Source organism: Olea europaea, chromosome 10 (genome assembly GCF_002742605.1).
Source record: "Olea europaea var. sylvestris chromosome 10, O_europaea_v1, whole genome shotgun sequence".
Lineage (NCBI taxonomy): Eukaryota > Viridiplantae > Streptophyta > Magnoliopsida > Lamiales > Oleaceae > Olea > Olea europaea.
In genome coordinates this window covers 6,594,331-6,614,170 of record NC_036246.1, presented here as the reverse complement: position 1 = coordinate 6,614,170, position 19,840 = coordinate 6,594,331, and the positions used below count along the sequence as shown (strand labels likewise).

Genomic DNA, 19,840 nt, shown 5'->3' with positions numbered 1-19,840 from the left:
TCGTCCGAACAGCATCTAATTCAGCAGCCGTCATCGAATTCAGGAGTTTCAATTTTCATCGAGTACGTTATTGTAATTCAATTAATCTCACAATCCGCTTGCGGCTTGATAACCACGGATCGGTCAATTTTAAGATCGCCTGCGTCATTGTAATGAACTGTCACACAATTGAGTCATGATTTAAATTACGTTATTCCATTATAAATTGTGACGCAGATGCAGTGAATTATAACCGTTTATGATCTGTATTCACCAAACGAATATGTGAGCTGCATTTACTTGGTATGTACCGTGAAATAAAAGTTGTCACGCATTTGTTGTGACCCGCAATCAATATATTATAATATGCAGTTCTAATGATGTGGCTTGTGGCCTCTTGTGCTCTGCATTCACAAAATGAATACGTGTCGTACATAGTGTCAGCACCTAACATGAACTGAAAACTGTGACGCATTTCCTTTTACCCACGGTCAGTATATCATAATATGCATCTTGCAGTCCAAAAATGTGACGCATTCATTGCGACGCAATTGCTGTGATATGTGAATTATGACTGTGATCTTAATTGCATTAAAATTGGTGATGCATTTGTTGTCGTCTGCGTATTGCGACTCTTTTTCAATATCTGTGACATGATGCTCCTACATGTTCTCCATTTGCATTTGAAACTTTAACATATTTGCTGTAATAACAGTATTGTGCTTCATTTGAGACTTTGACATATATGTGACATGATGCCGTGACCTGTTCTCGATTTGCAATGAAACTGCAACGAATTTGCTGTTTTCCGCAAATTTTGACTCTGTGTCCTAATCTGTGATATTTATTTGTTGTGACCTAAACCTTGTTTTGTGGTTGATATTATTCTAGTTGGTGTTGCAGAAATGGGATACATACATGTTTGCTTATTGAATGGCTCAGAGTCTTCGTTGGTCTTAATCGATCGTAATTGCGGGTACATGCAACTGGTGGATACAGTTATGGCTGAGATTGGATTGGATCCCACTGAAGTGGCAGTCATAATGAAGTATGTTTTGAATAGTGAACTGCCTCCAATTGTGATCAAGAATGACAATAATGTGTTGTCATACATGGCGTTGAAAGATATGGATCGTGACCCATCCAAATATCCAATCATCATTGAGGTCACGGAAGAAGATAGCCAACAGAACAATGCAATGTTACCATTTGGTGTGCAACCCAGTGGATCGAAATTTTCATTAATGGATATGTCATCAAATATATGCGGGGCAATAATAGAACCGTTGTGTAACAATTATGAGGATGAGGTCATAGTTGTATTGGTCGCCAACGCTAGGGACGTAGAGACGGGAAAGGTTTTTCGTAACAAAGAGATCATGAAGCTTATCCTTTTATGCGATCCAAAACATGTTTGAATATGTGGTTGTTCGGTCAGATAAGAAGGACTATCTTGTCAAGTGTTCACATGACGAGTGTGATTGGATCTGCAGAGCATCTAGGATGGCTAGAACAGAGTTGTCTAAAATTAGGCATATTGTAAAAGGTCACAGATTTACCTCTAACATTGTACTTGGTTCTCATAGGCAAGCAACAAAAGCACTTGTGTCGCACTGCATAAAATACAATTACATATCGTCACGCACTCTATATATCCCAAATGATATACGTAATGACGTGTTGCATACGTATGGAGTATCGTTGAACTATGTGAAAGCGTGGAGGTCTTGGGAGGAAACTTTGAAACTAATTAGGGGTGATCTAGCAGATTCTTTTAATAATATATCAAGATTCTTTGTCATGTTGCAACATACAAATCCTGGAACGGTCACAGATCTGAATCTTGATGGTCACAATAGGTTCAAATATTGCTTCATGGTGCTAGGCACATCAATTCGAGGTTGAGGACATTGTAGGTCGGTTGTTGTGGTTGATGGCACGTACTTAAGTGGACACTATGGTGGGACGTTATTTACGGCATGTACACGGGATGCAAATAATAGCATATACATACTTGCTTTCAGGATTGGGGATAATGAGAATGATGCCTCATGGACATGGCTCTCCGAAAACTTGAGGAAGGCGTATGGCTATAGAAAAGGGTTGTGCTTCGTATCGGATCGCCATAATAGCATCAAAAATGCTATTGAGAAGGTGTATCCAGAAACATGTCATGAAATTTGTTCGTATCATCTCCTTCAAAATCTAAAATCACGTTATGGAAAATTGGGTAAAAATATAACACAAACATTTAATTCAGCTGATCGTGCCTACACGTTGTCAGAATACGAATATAACATGCAACAGCTCGACGCGATTAATGGAAAGATAAGGGATTACCTAGTAATACATTACATATTATCATCAAGTTATATTCTTGTGCATACATTTATTACAGTATTGTGAAATATATCATTAACAGATAATCATGTTTATGTTTGTAGGACAGTGTTGGGCCTGCTAAATGGTCACGATTCCACAGGCCAACGAATCGATATTCTACAATGACATCGAATATAGTAGAGTCGATTAATGCGGTCACAAAATCTTCCAAGAACTATCCCATCATAGCTTTGTTGGAGTCATTGCGACAAACCATACAGTCGTGGTTTTATAGACATCGGGAAACCGCGCAAGCCACTTTTACAACCTTGTCAAGCAAGTATGAGAAGCAAATGAGGGAAATGAGCACTGATATGAGAAACTTGAGGGTAATGACAACATTTGTGCTTGAAATGTTATTTGTGACCTGTAACTTGTTCGTTGTGGCCAACTTCTAAGTGACATTTGTTATATTATTTTTTTGTTGTAGGTTGCGCATATTAATCAGGCAATGTTCTCAACCAGCTGTGAAAATTTAACTTTTGTTGTTGATATAGAATGACGTACATGCACGTGTAGGATGTTTTAAGTTGATCAACTACCGTGTCCACACGCTCTGACTATGATTGCAAGTGTGAAGAGGGATCCATATGAATTTTGTTCATATTATTACACGAGAGAAGCATAAAAGAATAATTATAACGAAACTGTTTTCCCTGTAGGAAATCCAAGTGAATGGATAGTGCCCAAAGACTTCGAGAACATAGTCGTGTTAACACCTAATCAAAAGCGAAGTTGCGAAAAGCCTACTGAGAAGAGGTTTGATCTGCAGTTGAAGATAACATAACTGTCAAATGCGGTCGTTGTGGTGAAAGTGGTCACAATTGCAGAACTTGTAGCAGTTTGGTTCCATTAAGTCAAATTCAATCGAAAAAACAAAGAAAAGATAAGGAAGTCAACTGATGATACATATCACAAAACTTGCAATAGTTTGGTTCCGTTAAGACAATTGGTTTACCTTTTCATTCAGTGTTTGAGCGTAATATCGAACACAATTTGTTAGAGGACACAAATATTCATTTAATAACAACATTTCCAAGTTCAAACCTTATAATAAGGATGTTTTACTATTGTACTTGTAATATTCTTTCCATGTGAATACATTTTTAAATACAGGCAAACATGACAGATGGGGATTGGGTATAGCCTGAAAGAACCTGTGACGTGTGTTGTGACCATTACAGTGTGACCTGTCACCGGAGGGGTTGTTACATTCACTTCATTACAAATGAGTGTGGGGTGTCGCAGGTAAAAATTGGTCTATTAGCTGTTATGTGAACCTGCAATATTGAAATGTGACCTTTGCAACGAACTATGATTGTGTACGAAGAATATTATACTTATTGTGACTTTTTATGTGACCCGTACTGTGACCCGTTGGCAAGAGACTGTGCATAAAGAATTGGAACATGTGATCTCTGTTGTGACCTGTTTCCAGTTGTCTGTGATATGAACAATATACATCAAACCCTGACCTGGTCGATGACCTGTGAAATGAACTATGATGTTGCAATAAGAATAAGAAATAACTGAGACCTACTATACGATATATGACTTTTTTCGTGACATTTTCTGCAACATGTGACCTTTGGTGTGACTTGTTCACAATATGATCTAATTAAATCATGGGATCCTTTGGCATTTGCTGCGAATGTTATCCAGTTAACATAATATGGAACACCTTACACAATATCTCATGCCAAAAAATACATTCAAAACATATTTTCAAGACACGTGAAATCAAAAACTCAAACAATTGCTTAATTAATGTTGCTTAAATCCAATACAAAAGAGTATCCCCAGAACAAATTACCCTTGTTCAAAGCAAACAAAAAAATTATCCATAATCACACTTTACATTCCATTCTACTGCATTTCCAGACTACACCTCGAATGTCACTCAATAACTATACTATCTCCACCGATTGGCAGCAACGTCTTTCTCTCTGTACTGATTTCACGGTACTTGAATAACAATGATGCAACATCCAGCCGTGCTCCAGCCACATCAAATTCATTGGCATTGATCCTAAATCATCATGCAGCATGTACTCGGCATATTTAATCACATATATGCCACAGTTATGCCTGCAAAGTGAAAAAAATTTCAGTCCATTATGTGTAGAATCATATTATAACAGTATGTTTAAATTCTCGGTGACAAAAATTACCCGTTATTCTATTGCGGAACAGAGGAATTAAACACCACTATCAACTCCTTCGAATCGTCAACAGATGGATCCGAATCCTATCTCCAAATTCCAATACGGTCCATGAGATAAGGGATAATTTTGACGAAAGGATCAATTCCGATAAGGACCTTGGTGTTATTGTATGTCTTCCTTGCCGAATTTAATACAAGTAAGGTCTGCTTTTTGATATCGAGCACTACAAGCATCCAATGCGCTTTATTTGTAGGCAGAATGAGCATGAACACAAGATCCACTTCTGCCCAAGGTTTACTCAGTGGAATTCGTGCACCTGTGATGTTGTCAATGAGTCTCTCATCCATGACAATGACCTCTAGATCTTGCTTGACCTTGTGGTACATGTTCTTCAGCTTGGCTTGAAACAACGTGTCGGTCGTGGTGGCGATGACTTTGATGTTTTTGTCACTACTTGCTAACTGACGTATGTAGTAGAAGCACACATCCATATGCTAAAAAAATGGAAAACTATAAGATAGAATTGACATATAAATTGTGCAGGGTGAACTGTGACCAGAAAATATGTTTGAGTGCACTCTATAAATTGACTGTGACCTATTCACCTTTATCTGTGACCAACCTCAAATGGTCTGTGACCATTACATGTAACCTGTTATGCATACAAAAAATGTGACCTGCATTGGGACATACGAACCATGCGTATAACATTGCGAACTTTATAGACGCTGGAATGTAAGAGGGATGTGGGCAGTGACATATAGGTAGTTGGATGTGACCATGACCATGGAATCTATGACATACTCATATGAATTAAGATTTACAAAAAGATACATATCGAACAACTTAGTGACCCATACCTACACAAAAGTTCGTACCACCATCTTTTAAATTGTGCAGGGTGAAATGTAACCAGAAAATATGCTTGAGTGCATTCTATAAATAAACTGTGACCTATTCGCCTTTATCTGTGACCAACCTCAAATGGTCTATGACCATTACATGTGACGTGTTATGCATACAAAAAATGTGCCCTGCATTGGGACATATGAACCATACGTATAGCATTGCAAACTTTATAGACGTTGGAATGTAGGAGGGACGTGGGCAGTGATATATAGGTACTTGGCTATGACCATGACCATGGAATCTATGACCTACTCATATGAATTGAGACTTACAAAAAGATACATACCGAACTACTCAGTGACACATCCCTAGACACAAGTTAGCACCACCATGTTTTATTTCCGACGACGAACTGACCAACAAGAAAAGGTGGACGAATATGATCATCTCGGTCATTAAACTTTTTCCTGCAAAGAAAACTTGATTGACTATTCAAAAACGGACTAATTATAATGATATGCATAAATAATTCATAATTGTTATGTGGCTTATATCCTCTCTGGAACCAACTCTGAAAGTCAGTAATATCGGCATGGTCCGCGAACTGATTGTAGTGTTGGAAGATTACGACATTACTCGAATGCTTGATTTGCTATCCTTCATGAACATACGGAGATTGAAGTGCTTTAGCCGGCCTAGGAGCCCTCTTAACGGGCAATCTAGAACTTGGCGCAGAAACATGAGACTCCTGCATATTAATTTGATATGGATTGTGACTTGCTGAAACATGCAACGTACAGTAGTTTACATATCTGACAGAATTATCTAGGCTTACCACCTTCTCAGCAGATTTCGTGTCCTTCAGAACATCATATATGACAGACTTAACGTACTTTTTCACCTTTTTTCGATTTCGTTAGTTCTATGGGTGTTGGTTGCGTGAAACAAACACCCAGATCGAAGGATGGAGGTCGTAAGCTATATGGAAATTCAACGTCAACGACGGTTTCCATCTTACCCTTGCCTTTAGAATCAACTGTTATTTCTGCATCTCTAACCTGTAATATAAAATGTATAAGTATAGTTAAAGTTCATACAACAAATGAACATATATCATTTTATGAGATCACATGGTATGTTGATTACCTTGTTCAAAGGTTCATAATCTCTGACAATGTTTAACCCAGATTTCTCTCTGAATTTGGTCAGGATTTCTTCCATGGAACTAGAAATCAAGGCAGTGATGGATTCGATCATAAACTACATGTTCGATTTGATGTCGATCAAGTCTGTACGAATTTCACCTTGCATGTGGACAATAGTGTTCAATTTGTTTTGTTAATCATGCTTGAGCGACGATATCTCTATTTAGTGATCATGCTTAAGCGATGATATCTCTGACTTCATAGCATCGATTGCCACACTCATCCGACGATTCTCAGTTTGGAGTTCAATTAATTGTTTGAAAAACCATTTTTGCATTCCGTCAACCACCGGCACCATATGACTACCCATTATCAGTGGCAAGACAATGGTGAAAACTCTATAGTCCAGATGCCTGCGACCCATAATGAACTGGCAGATCAATAACCTAGAAACTTGACCTAGAAATGAACTACGATGTTGCACTAAGAATAATAACTGAATGTGACATAATCTGTGACATGTGACCTGTTCCGCGACCCGTTTCTAATACATGTGACGTGTGCACATGACGACTTATGAAAACAGCAAAGGTGGAATAACCTGTGACCCGTAATGAATTGACAGAAAAAGCGTGAGCTAGAAAATATGACCTGTGACCCACAGCTGACATTATTTAACAACTTACATCGTTTGGCGTCGGCTGATCCTCCCTACTAGGCGAATTTGCATGGAACGTTATTCCCTTCCATCTGGGTGGGGTGTCAACAAAATCGTCATCACCATCGTCAAGAGATACATCGGAGTGACCAAGTCTACCATCCATAATCATAAGCAGTGGCGTAGATACTTTTACACTTGAGTAACTCGACTTCCTAGTTGCCCCGACGGAATGAACTGATCTGTCCACCATATCCCCCTTTCTCTTCTCCCCACGTGAACATTCAGGTTGGACAGGCTTGATATATTGCACTTCATACATGTACGGCATTGCCATTTCCATGTCTGACGGGTCCAAGTCACGTATTTCCATCTGCCAATCCAAGCACAGACACAATGTAATGTCAGCAAACTACAGTGATGTACAAAATAATAAACCTAAGCAATTAGCACATGTGAGATTCATTGACGTATTGTAAATGGTGTTTAGATCATTACTTCGGGATTACAAAAGCAATCAGGTCCTTCAAGCTTAGCAGCTGGTGGGTGATCGTCTGCCGTCCAATTCCTTATTCGGGGATACGTTCTTGAGGTCTTTCTTGCTACATATCCATCGAGGGTAGGGATCGTTTCGTAAATCCATACATGAAACGCTATTAGAAGACTTCGTAGTCTATAATGGGTCGTTATCTTGCTCAAACCCTTCCTCAATGAACTAATTAGTGTCTCAAAGAGTGACTTACCCCATGGGAACGAGTCCATCAGATTAAAATCCTCTACTAGAACAAATATATAGTGTTCAACCACCTTCTTATAGTCTCTTGAATACAGGTACGAAGTAATGAAATACAACGCACCAAGCCTTGAAACATCCTCATCTAGAATATCACCCGCAGAAAGAAATCTTTCCTTTACATCCGCATGTGCCACCACCTTCAAGTTACTAAAGTATCTCCTTTTCAAACGCGAGGGAATCTTCTCCAACTGATTCATATCCACATCACCAAAGTATCTAAGACCAGTCACCAAACAAAACTTCGACACAGAGAATCTTACAAACCTCCTAGCTATATTGAATCACATTTCATTCTCATTGGGCTGCCGAACCTGCCTCAACAGGAAATAATGTATCAACTGCGACTGTACAGCAATTTCATCGCATTCCATGAAGTGTGCAACACATGTGTTCTGCAGTATACATCGTTGGTCTTCATTAAGGTTGGCTTTGAAATTTGACAGCACACCCTTTGCGGGTGTAATCGTGATTTTACCGAGAAACCAACTATTATCTGGTATGATGAATCTCCATGCCTGCGTATTGGTCACAACACAAAATAAGTAACTGGTCACACATTGTTATCAAGGTCACAACATGAATTTTTAAGTTCAGCGGAATTTTTCTTCAGTTAGAGCATGCATCTGAACATTGAAGGAGAATCTTCGCGTATTTGTTCAGCCTTCTGTTTACCTGCACTACTCGAAGACTCGCCTTCCGATTTCTTCGCTCGATTTGCATTGCTTGAACGGGTCATTTTTTTGTATCTATCGAAAGCTGCTTACACAGAGATGGGTGGAAAATCGAAAAGTGTTACTTTAATGGAAGTATATAGAACGTCGACGGTTGTCACCACTACGCTGGAGATTTTCACCGGAGACTGGAGGTGAGTACTAAAAATTCACGAGAATCGATGAAGAAAATATGGACGTGATGTACGACTACACTGGACGTAAGGGAATGCACGGCAGTTTTCCTTTTTTAAATCTCTCAATTAATGGGATACAGTTATGCATGATTTATCTAATTGAAAAAATATTTTTTAAAAAAAACTGATTTATGAATAAGTAAAGGTTCAGCCTGATTTTAGATAATTGGATTTCTAATGTATGGTTACCTGTAATTTCCACAAGAAGCATACGAATTTTTTGGTGAAAAAAATCACAAATCCCTTACATATTTATAAAAATTCACTTTTCACTACTTGATTAAAATAAAAACTAGAATTACTACATCACTAAAAAAGAAAACCATAATTACTATAATCAAAACCTTCCATATATTCACCGAAATTGAAAATGAGAATGCCGAATACATGGAATTTAAATTCAAATAATGAAATTGATGATGCTAACCCAATGTTCATCTCCCTTTCAATTGCTATTTCAAACAACAATGGAAAAATTATCATCTACTGAAGAATAAAGATAATCCATAAGCTTCTTCATCTTCAACAGGGACTTGCCCGAATTTCTTTACTTACCAAACTCGACTGGATAGTTATGTACAAAAAGATGTAATTAAATACAGGATTCCCATCTTCACCACGTCTTCATCTGTTATGTCTTGTGGTAATCTCAAGAAAACTCTTTCAACATTTTTTCGGACTACACTCTTGACTTGCTAAAAAACTTATCTTTAATTCCACAGTTTCCCATCTTCCATTTGTTTGTGTTATCGTCTCCATACATTTCAGACTAGACAATATTTCTCAATCCAAATCTTAATAAATCTGCCTGAATATATTGAACCAAATTTCCTCATTTGCTGTCTAAATTCCAACATCAACATTATGTGGATAAGCCGATATTGTAAACAAATATCACTCATGTCCTGGAAGTGTTCTAAGCATGATCACCTAAACCCGTTGCTTATTAACCTTGCCATTAAGAGTGGTTATGAGGTCATATTTGTAGCATATGTTTGATGCTTCCCCAAAATCTGTTAGCATGGATGATGTAAAATTTCAATTCCTGTTGATAAATCCAATCAATAGCATCAGATAACTATATAACACAATAGAAAAGGAAATTTCATATTCTCAAAATTTTATTCAATGCATATGTATGTTTGGAATAAAGAAATGAAAGAACGTAATGTGATGAAATGCAACTTAACGACGTTTTCTATTGTGGTATCTGATGACATAATGTGTATGGGGTTTTAGTTATTAAAGGAAATGAATAGTAAATATGATTGTACATACCTCGGAAAGTTATATGGTTAGCAGTGTCATCCCCTTTCTAATGTACCTCATAGTTCTATGATAAATATACATACGTATAAAGTTATAGTCACGAATTGCGTGCCTATGAAATGTAAAGTACCTAAATGATGTTGCACCACTAGGTAAAATTTGACTCCTTTTTTTTTTTTATGCAATAAGGAGTAGACATGAAAGTTTTATATTACACCACACGTTATGTGGAGTGAATATGGAAAAATAAACAAACGTAGTACAATAAAGTTGAGTTGATTGCTATATTGTCTGAAATCCATATATTCATAATGTGCATGCAAATGCAAAGGCTAAAAGCCTAAAAACAAATATCATCACATGAAATAAAACTTAAAAAAAACTGATTCAACATGATAAACAATTATTTTATTTTTGTTGAAAAATATACTTCAATACATGTTTGAGAAAAAAAAAAAAAAAAAAAAGGATTGTGATGTGTGTTGCCTGTGGTTGATGATTCTGAACCAACTTCTTCTTTTTAGAACTAGAGTCGAGATTCCTCTTAGCCCCATTAGTACTTTGGGGAGTCTTCATATCTGCAAACGCTGGCCTTCGAACAGCATGTCGCAGCGCGACTTGCTACCATTACTCTACAATGAATGAAAATTTCTTGGAATTAATTCTTGATTTTCTCTTGATCTTTGCTGCAATAAAGATGATGAAGGTTGGGGAATTTTGGGAGTTAATTGTTTCAATAATCACTTAACTTATACGATGATCACGATTTACTCACTAAACTTTAAAGTATTTCATAGTGCTCATGAACTTTGTCTGTTGGTACTTCGTTCATCACCCTAGAAAATCCGTTATTTTATTTGTTGACGTGTCTAATAGAAATTTGACGTGGTACAGTTAAAAAGATTACAACTCAACCAAACCATTATTTCATTACTCATTCAACTTACACTAGGTCATAGTTTACTTAACAAACTTCAAAATGCTTTCCAATAATCACTTATTTTTGAGATGTTGCACTCTATCCATTATTAGCCATTTTGTTCACTTTGTTGCTAATTTATTGTATGAAAATTCCACGGGTAAGTACAATCATCAAGAAGATCACAACTCAATCAAACTATCAACTCATGAAAATCACCATTTGTGAGACGCCAACTTCCATGCCCCTATAAACTTATTTAAAATTTAATGAAGCATCCTCAATTTCAACCCAAAAAAATCTAGTGATAAAAGCATTATGTCACACTTATTTAGGTATTTAAACTAAAGTATTTGTTTGATATTTTAATGAATTATGACTTAATTTTATTCATATTGTGTTTGTTAGGTAAAGATCGATGAAATTGATGGTATTGAAAACAATGAACGAGAAAAGGGTGAAAATAGGCATAGTATGATCAAAATAGAAAACGATGATTGAATATCACATGATCCATTGGATGCAATTAAAAGTTAAATGGATAAAATATAGACGAGATTTTCATAAATCAATTTTCAACCAAACAAATTATGATTTAGATTTTCAGCCTAAGATTGAAATCTAATTTTCGCACAGTAAACGTTCAAATTGGAAAAAATGATATTTTTAAAATAATCATTAGGGATGCTTTATTGGATTTTAAAGAAGTTTATGAGGCCGTGGAAGTCACATTTTATATATGATGATTTTGGTGAGTTGATAGTTTTGTTAAGTTGTAATGTTTCAACATTTGTAACTTATCACATGAAATTTCTATACGATTATTATCAAAGAAGGGAACAAAATATGATGAATGATGGAGGGAGTGCAACATTTAAAAGATGAGTGGCCATTGGGAAGCATTTTGAAGTTCGATTAGTAAATTATGATCAATTGTAGGTTGGATGAGTGATGAAAAAATGGTTTAGTGGAATTGTGAATTTTTGAACGATTACAACTTGTCACATCAGATTTTCGTTAGCCACGTTAGTGAATAAGGTAACATATTTTCTAGGTGATGAATGAAGTGCAAACGGATAAAGTTCGGTGAGCATTGTAAAACACTTCAAATTTTAATGAATAGACCGAGACAATAATATAAGTTGGATGATTATTGAAACAATTGACTCGAATTTTGGAGATGATTTATGGTGGGGTCAGGGATATATATAATGGGTGGCATGTGTGGTGTTTGATATGTCATATTTGGTGGAGTGATTGTAGCTTTTCTTTAATTAGTGATAGGAGTGAATATATTTATTATTTATCATTTTTACTATAGATATTGTAGCAATTTTGGAATTAAAAAAGTTGCAAATATAGAATTTGAATATTAATTTAAATTGTATTTTCCACATATGGATTTCAAAAATACTGCAATTATATGGCCCTTAAAAAGATCCTTCGCTTTTCCTGAAAGATCTCATCCCTTCATTCTCATGACACTCTCCAGAGAATCCAAAATTTACAAGGCTGAATTTTTGTATTTCCAAAGACCAAATCGAACCCTGACCTTCAAAAGACATGTTTTGTAGTCGAGGAAAAAGTTAACACTTCAGTACACGAAATTATCGCAGCAGAATAAATTTTCTTTTCTCGTCTCTATGTTATTAAATTGTCAAAACATTAAAATCATTATTTATCTGACAGAAAATCACAAACCAAAATAAGAAATAATTCTTCCATTATCGCAATAATGGGTTACCCAAAATTCTTTCCTAGTACTTCTGCCAAAATATTACTTCTATTATTGTGTTGGAAGCATCACGTGATATAATGAGCATTGTTGCTCTTCTTATACAACATGGTATTGTTGGGTTATGTGTCCATATAGTATATTTTGTTGTGATAAAATAATCATTTATAATAAATAAATTGTGATTTTCTTGCATTATTTATTGAGCATGCAAATTAAAGTGCCTATGATCATTTGAGATAATATAAGTTGGGTACTTGCGTTGAGAAATATAGTGTGACACAACTTATATTTTGATCATAAATAAATTGTTCACAACCAATGTATAAGGGTTGACACCTTGCACTGGAAGGTCGTAGCGTTGACTGATTCACCATTCCGGTTTATTATTTATCCTTATCACAAAAATAGTTAAAGATGACACTAGTACATTTGGAGTGTATTGAACGGATCGCGTGTCAAATTTAATTTTATAGTATGATTTTAAGAAGAATTAAATTTCACTAAACCGCTGTGTATTTTATCTAAATCCCTAGACGGGCTTATGTACATATTTTCATGATTTTAATGATTCTTTAATTTATCAATTTGTGAGATCAATTTGATTGGTCAAATATCTCGATGAATTGAGAACTTGAAAATGAGCAGAATAGAGAACATGAATTCGTGTTGGGAACCGTCACCTTGAAAAATAGGTAGAGTGACTACTTAACCATTTTCTGTTGAACAGTTAAAATCTGAACTCAATGTTTAGCGACGACTAAACTTTGACATATGTAATTAATTCATGGGACCTTTGAAGAAAATGAAACTTAAGTTAATAAGAATAATTAGAGGGCAAAATGATCATTTATACTCATACCTAATTATCGGATCTCGAACGGAGATAAAATAAATATACTGTTGGTTAGAGGAAAGTATTACAAATTTATTGATTTTTGTGATCTTATATATTCCAACAGTCTTTTGCCTTTAGTGAAAAAAGCAAAAACTAATAATTAGATTGGATGGTTTATGGTCAACTAGATAGGATAATTATTAGAGCTTGAAAAATCTATGTCCGATCAGGTCCCTGTTGTAGCTCCATAAAGTATTGAAACTTTATTACGGTGATTATAATAGTTTTGGGCTCAATTATAATTACAATAAAGTTTTGTACTTGATTGTAATTTTTATGAGAGTTGTAAACTTAATTATAATTATAATTGGAGCTCTAGTACTACACATATAATTAAATGTAAACTAATTGGATTTGAACTTTAATTATAATTAGCACTCCTATTTGAACGTGAAATTATTATTGTATAATGATTGGAACTCTTCTATCTCTATAAATAGAGATTAGATGGATCTTAAACATTCTATGGAATGGAATTATACAACATTCACAATACATAACTCCACGGTGTTCAAATTTTGGAGAGAAAAAAAGAGAGAATTTTTTTTTTCAATTGTCCAGTTCAAGGATTTGTTTCTTGATTTAATTAAAAGAAAGGTACTTACCCACCGATATAGTATTAACTTTGGAGAATATCATAGAAGATTTGAAAGTTTGAAGCATCAAGTTCTTGGAATTAAAAAGCTTGAAGTTCGTGATTCAGAATTAATTCAAAAATTTATCATTGAATTTAGGTAAAAAAATCGAATACTTTATTTTTTATATAACTTAAACGTGAACATCTAGGCGATCTGCTTATTGAATTAAAGAAATTTCTAATTTCTAGAGAATTCGCTTCCGCATTCCAACTGCTAATATCAAAGCAATCTAGATCGTTCACGTGCTTGTTATTTCTGAATCTTGATTGCATTTTCTAGTCGAACGATGTCTAGAAATAATTTTTTATATGTTGATTGAATGATTGGATTATTTGTGGCCAATCTTTGATTGTAATTCGTTAGTTCGAGTTTGTAACAAGATAGGTGGATTACGACTTCATCGTCTTGATTTAATTTTATGGTCAATTAGATTAAAAAATTGTAAGCCTACGGGACATGGGATTTTTTGTAATTTTTGTAATTGATTGAAGACAAAGACTTGAAGATCAAGACGATGAAGGAATATTCAGATATTTGCAAAAAATAATAATAAAAAATAAAAAATTATTGCTACAACTGGCAGTTGTTTGCTGGCAACAGGCAACATTATGTTGTTGTTGTTGTTTGGCAGCATTTTTTTAGCTGCTGCCCACACAGTAATGGGTTGCGTTTGGTGCTGCAAATTATCCGACTTTGACTTGAGTCCGTTTTTGTACGGGCTAGATCAAATCTCATTTTGTCGGGTTTCTAAATTAATTTTTTACATGTGCAGTGGCAGAATCCCTCGTTATTTTTGGAGAGCTTTTGTTGGTTTTTTGAAGATTTTTGGACGGAAAATTTAGATTAAATATTGGGTCTAAATCCGATTAGTTTTTTAATTTAATTTTGGAGTTATTTTTGGGCCACAAATAATTGTTAGTTTTATCGCTTCATGAATGATTTAAATTATTATTTGAAATATTATGGTTCTAGATATCATTGCATATAGATTTATTTGTGACATCGCTCGCGATACTATGAATACGACGCATATCATTGAACACCAATTTTTCTTTAATTAATTTAATTTAGATTAAATTTTTTTGGAGCAAAATTTTTAATAATTAAATTGTTCATTAATTTGATTGATGTGAATAGTTGATAATTATTTTAATTTTCCTTAATTAATTTAATTTAAATTGATTTTTTTAGGATTGAAAAATCATAATAATAAGATTGTATATTAATTTAATTAGTGCTTGTTTGGTGGCATTTTAAGCCAAATAAAATTAATTTCTTTTTACTACTATTTCACTATTTCAGCCGCCATTTTTTAATTCTTCTCTCACAGATAAGACCCACTTTATCTCTAAAGGTTAAAAATACAATTCTCAAAATCCCTACCGAACAAGCACTTAATATGAACAGAATATAATAATTTAAATTTTCATTGATCAATTTAATTTAGATTAAATTTTTTTGGATGGAAAATTCATAATAATTATACTTTATATTAATTTAAACAGTTGGTAATTATTTATTATTAAAATCCATTACTTAAAAATATTGAGTGGGAGCGGGTGTTTATTCAAATAAAAATCCACAGTCTCTTTTGTTTCATCTATAAACAAAGTAATGCGCTTGCCTCATGGCGGTAATGCAATGGACTTCCTATAGGAGAGCTGCATAGTTCAAGTTGCTTGATTGGATTCCTTTACGATATAATCGTTTGGATAAGAATATAATTTATTATCATCATATAGATGTCAAAATCATTTTCAAGTATCTAGATGTCTAGACAAAGGTTATACACTCAAATCGAGTTCATCTTCAAACCTCCTATAAAGGCTCTCGTTTATGATTTTGGTGACCAAAGAAAACAATGCTAAGCTTAATATAGACATTTGTTGTCAGATATATTTTGTCTAGTGGGAAGGTCTTAGCTTGATCAGTAGACGCATTGACCTTTCCAATAGAAAGGCATGTTGGATCATAAAGATCAAGTCATCGCTGCATTATTGTAGATAATGGATCTACATGTGTATTCATGCATCATATGCTAAATTGTTATTTGCTGCTCAATTTTAATATGCAATTTATGATTATTTTTATGCGAAAATCATTTGGCCAATTTTTGTCGTTATTCTAAAACAAAGCCAACTAATCGGGAAAAGTTATATGGATTGGAAACGTAATTGCTCAATGTGGAAAAACTTAATTTTGTGCTTAACGGATGTCCTGTTGGACTTACCAAGGCCATGTAACAAGTCCAAAAGGCTTGGTATGTTGAGTGGAAGATTGTAGACAAGATATCTAGTTGTTTCATTTTGACTTCAATATCAAATGTATTACAACAAAGACTTGAATTCAAAGTACTTTCCATTACGTACTAGAGACCCTTTAGGGTATGTTTGGTCATCAAAGTAGGATATTTCTTTTGAGTCCATACCTACTTTCTAGAACATCCGCATAAAATTCAAAGTGCTTGTGAAGTTTCATAGTTTGACTATGATTGCATCTTCAAACATGGTTAAGAGTCTGGATGCAACCATCTATCAAGGATACTCAATCTTTGACATGGTATTGAACTCGTTACTTGATAATTTCTCATAGTTTACTATGGATTATCACTTGCACAAAAATGAAGATATTATTGACTACGTTAATGATACAGGTGTAATGTGGAAAGTGAAGTATAAGGGCGAAACTCATGCATCATTTGGTGGCTTCTCTAATTCCAAGCCAAAAGACATATTTGGAAAGAAGAGGAAGAAATCTATTAATGAGCATGAGAGCAACAAAAAATTAAAAATAGATGAAAATCCTCAAGGCAAGTGTTCCAACTGCTGTCGAAAAGGATACTAAAGAAAGACTGCCCATATGAACCAGCTAGAAAGTAAAGTACGGGTGAGATTCTTCATTACTGGGTATTGTTTAGTGGTTGATACTACAAATTCCCGAGTTGTAGATTTTGGAACCACTATATCTGCTTGTTGATGCGGGTGCTTCAGGAAAGCAGAAACTCAGTGAATGCCAGTTTAAAATTATCATTGGCACAAGAGCAAGAGTTTTAGAAAAAGCATAGGAGTATTTTATCTCAGTTGTGGTAAGTGTTTAATTCCTAAGGACTATTGTACGTCTCGCGAATGAACCAGAAATTTGTTCTCTATTTCTGATTTAATAGGACGAAGTTATTCTATAAAATCAGCATCTGATACGCTTAGCATTTTAATGAATAAAGTTCCTGTTTGAGCTGAACATTTGATTAATGGTCATTATATTTTAAACCTACATATGAAATAAAATGCTACTCTTGTACACCATAAAATGTCGCACAATACTAGTGATACATATCTGTAGCGTCTTAGACAAATAAACCTTAACAGAATATAAACCGACTAGAGATGGTTCTCTCAACTCGGTTAAGATCGAACCATTGATAGTTTGTGAGTTTTGTTTGGAAGGCAATATGACCAAGACATTTTTTTTCAATAAAAGAATAGAGCCAAAAATGTATTGGAACTAGTGCATTATGATATTTGTGGACCTGTAAATACACTTGAGAAGAAGAACTACGAGTATTTCTTTACAAATGATTACTCTTGATTCAAATACATTTATCTAATATCTTAAAAGTTAAATATTTTTGAGAAATCAAAATAGTAAAAGACTAAGGTCGAGAAATATTTAGGTAAGAGTATTAATACACTTCGATCAGATCGAGGTGATGAATACCTGTCGGAAGAATTCAGGGACACTTAACAGAAAATGATACTATTTCTTAATTGAATAAGCATGATGTACCCAAAAGGAATGACTTTTCAGAAAGAAGAAACACAACATTATTAGATATGGTTAGATCAATAAAGAGTTTCACAACTCTACCTATCTCATTTTAGGATATTCATTGAAAACATATTGATATATTTTTAACCTGGTTCCTTCTAAGTCTATTCTCAAGACTCTTCTGAAATTTTGGAATGAATTTAAGTCCTACTTGCATCACAATCAAGATTTGGGGGTCCAGCTTATGTGCTGAAACAGAATGCAGAAAAGTTGGAGTCTAGGTTAAAGATGTACTTGTTTGTCTGATATCCCAAAGCTACCAAGGAATAATTTTTATAGTCCTCTAGATAGGAAAATTTTTGTTAACAAAAATGCAACCGTCCTAGAGAATAAATATATTAATGATCTCAGTCCAAGAATATGGTCGTGTTGGAAGAAATGAATGGGAGCAATTCTATCTCATTAATTCCTGGAACACAACCTGGGGCAGACATCACATGGTGTCAAGTAAAAACCTAGGCAACGTGATCTGAGTGAGAGAGATGAAAGGTCATCTGATCCAATAGATCAATAGAACGTTGAAGGTAATGAGGAGGTAATGACATCACTTAATGGTAATGTCAGCACTGATAAAAAAATATTACGTTTCAAATGACGCCACAATCCTAGATCAATCATCCCTTAAAGAAAGTCCGAAGATTATCAATTCACCTTCAAAGTATTTGTTGAGTGGAAAGTTCAATATGGTGATCTCCATTGTACAAGTTGATTATCTGACTTCATATAAGGAGATTATGGATGATGTGGATGTAGCGATTTATTTATGAATCGAAGTAGACATCGAGACCTTGGATAGATATTCAACAAAGTGATTAAGACATTTGATTTTAATCAGAACTTTGATGAATCATGTTAGGGATGAACAAAAAAAATCGTGAAATCGCAAACCGAATCGAAATCGTTGAGTTGAAATCGTTAGTTCGGGTTCACGTGGACCTGTGATTTATTTTCCTTCAAACCGAACCAAAACGTTTCAAAATGGTTTGGTTTAGGTTTTGATTTTAAAAAATCGCATAAAACCAAATCAAACGGTTTTTAAATTTTTTAATTTAAAAATTTTACAGTTTTCACTTAAAAAAAATCAATTTAGCAATACAAATTACAAAAAACCTATTGAAATAATCATAGAAAGTAAATTAGGTTCATCATTATTGACATATGATTTAATAGGTTCACAATACATGTTATCGTCCGATATCTAAACTAAACTAAAATTATTCCAAAATCATATGAAATGGAAAAAAACATATATTTTCAAAAATCCAAATCATAATTTAACAAAACTATATCAGTAAATCACGTCCAAAGTTTTAGAAACCTTAACATAAGCTCTCATTTCCTTAACACTTGACGCTTATCTACCACTGCTGAATGAATCGCCAATCATCTTTACCTGTTAGTCTATTAATATCTACTTGAATCGCTTCTTTCTTTCTTCTCTTTCGATAAATCTTAGATTTTCATTCAAGCCATTTTCCATTGTTTATTATTTTATTAGTTTTTTTGAATTTATTATACACTTGTGAGTTGTGATTTAGATAGAAAAATGATTGTTTATGTGCCTAAATGATTAATGAACTTGTTTTTTACTTGAAAGAATGAATGATGAAGCGTGTTGATTGTGTGAAAATGTTAAAATTCCCTAACTAGTACTACTACCTTTCACTTTACATCT

The 19,840-nt window shown here is 34.3% G+C and overlaps 1 protein-coding gene across 1 annotated transcript; it reads left to right on the top strand.

Annotated features, from left to right (window-relative positions):
- Nucleotides 1-1,482: 1,482 nt before the first annotated feature.
- LOC111400221 lies at nucleotides 1,483-3,639 on the top strand. Its single transcript, XM_023027647.1, has 6 exons — nucleotides 1,483-1,838; nucleotides 1,896-2,322; nucleotides 2,424-2,690; nucleotides 2,792-2,809; nucleotides 3,478-3,501; nucleotides 3,610-3,639. Exons 1-6 carry the CDS (start codon nucleotides 1,483-1,485, stop codon nucleotides 3,637-3,639), a joined length of 1,122 nt encoding a protein of 373 aa, XP_022883415.1.
- Nucleotides 3,640-19,840: the final 16,201 nt, after the last annotated feature.

Bases quoted from the DNA above. Each gene is read 5' to 3' on its own strand.
- LOC111400221 (XM_023027647.1), top strand. From the start codon at position 1,483: ATGGCTAGAACAGAGTTGTCTAAAATTAGGCATATTGTAAAAGGTCAC. The intron at 2,323-2,423 runs GTAATACATTAC...TTATGTTTGTAG, and splicing joins GAAAGATAAGGGATTACCTA to GACAGTGTTGGGCCTGCTAA. The intron at 3,502-3,609 runs GTATAGCCTGAA...GGGGTGTCGCAG, and splicing joins ACATGACAGATGGGGATTGG to GTAAAAATTGGTCTATTAGC.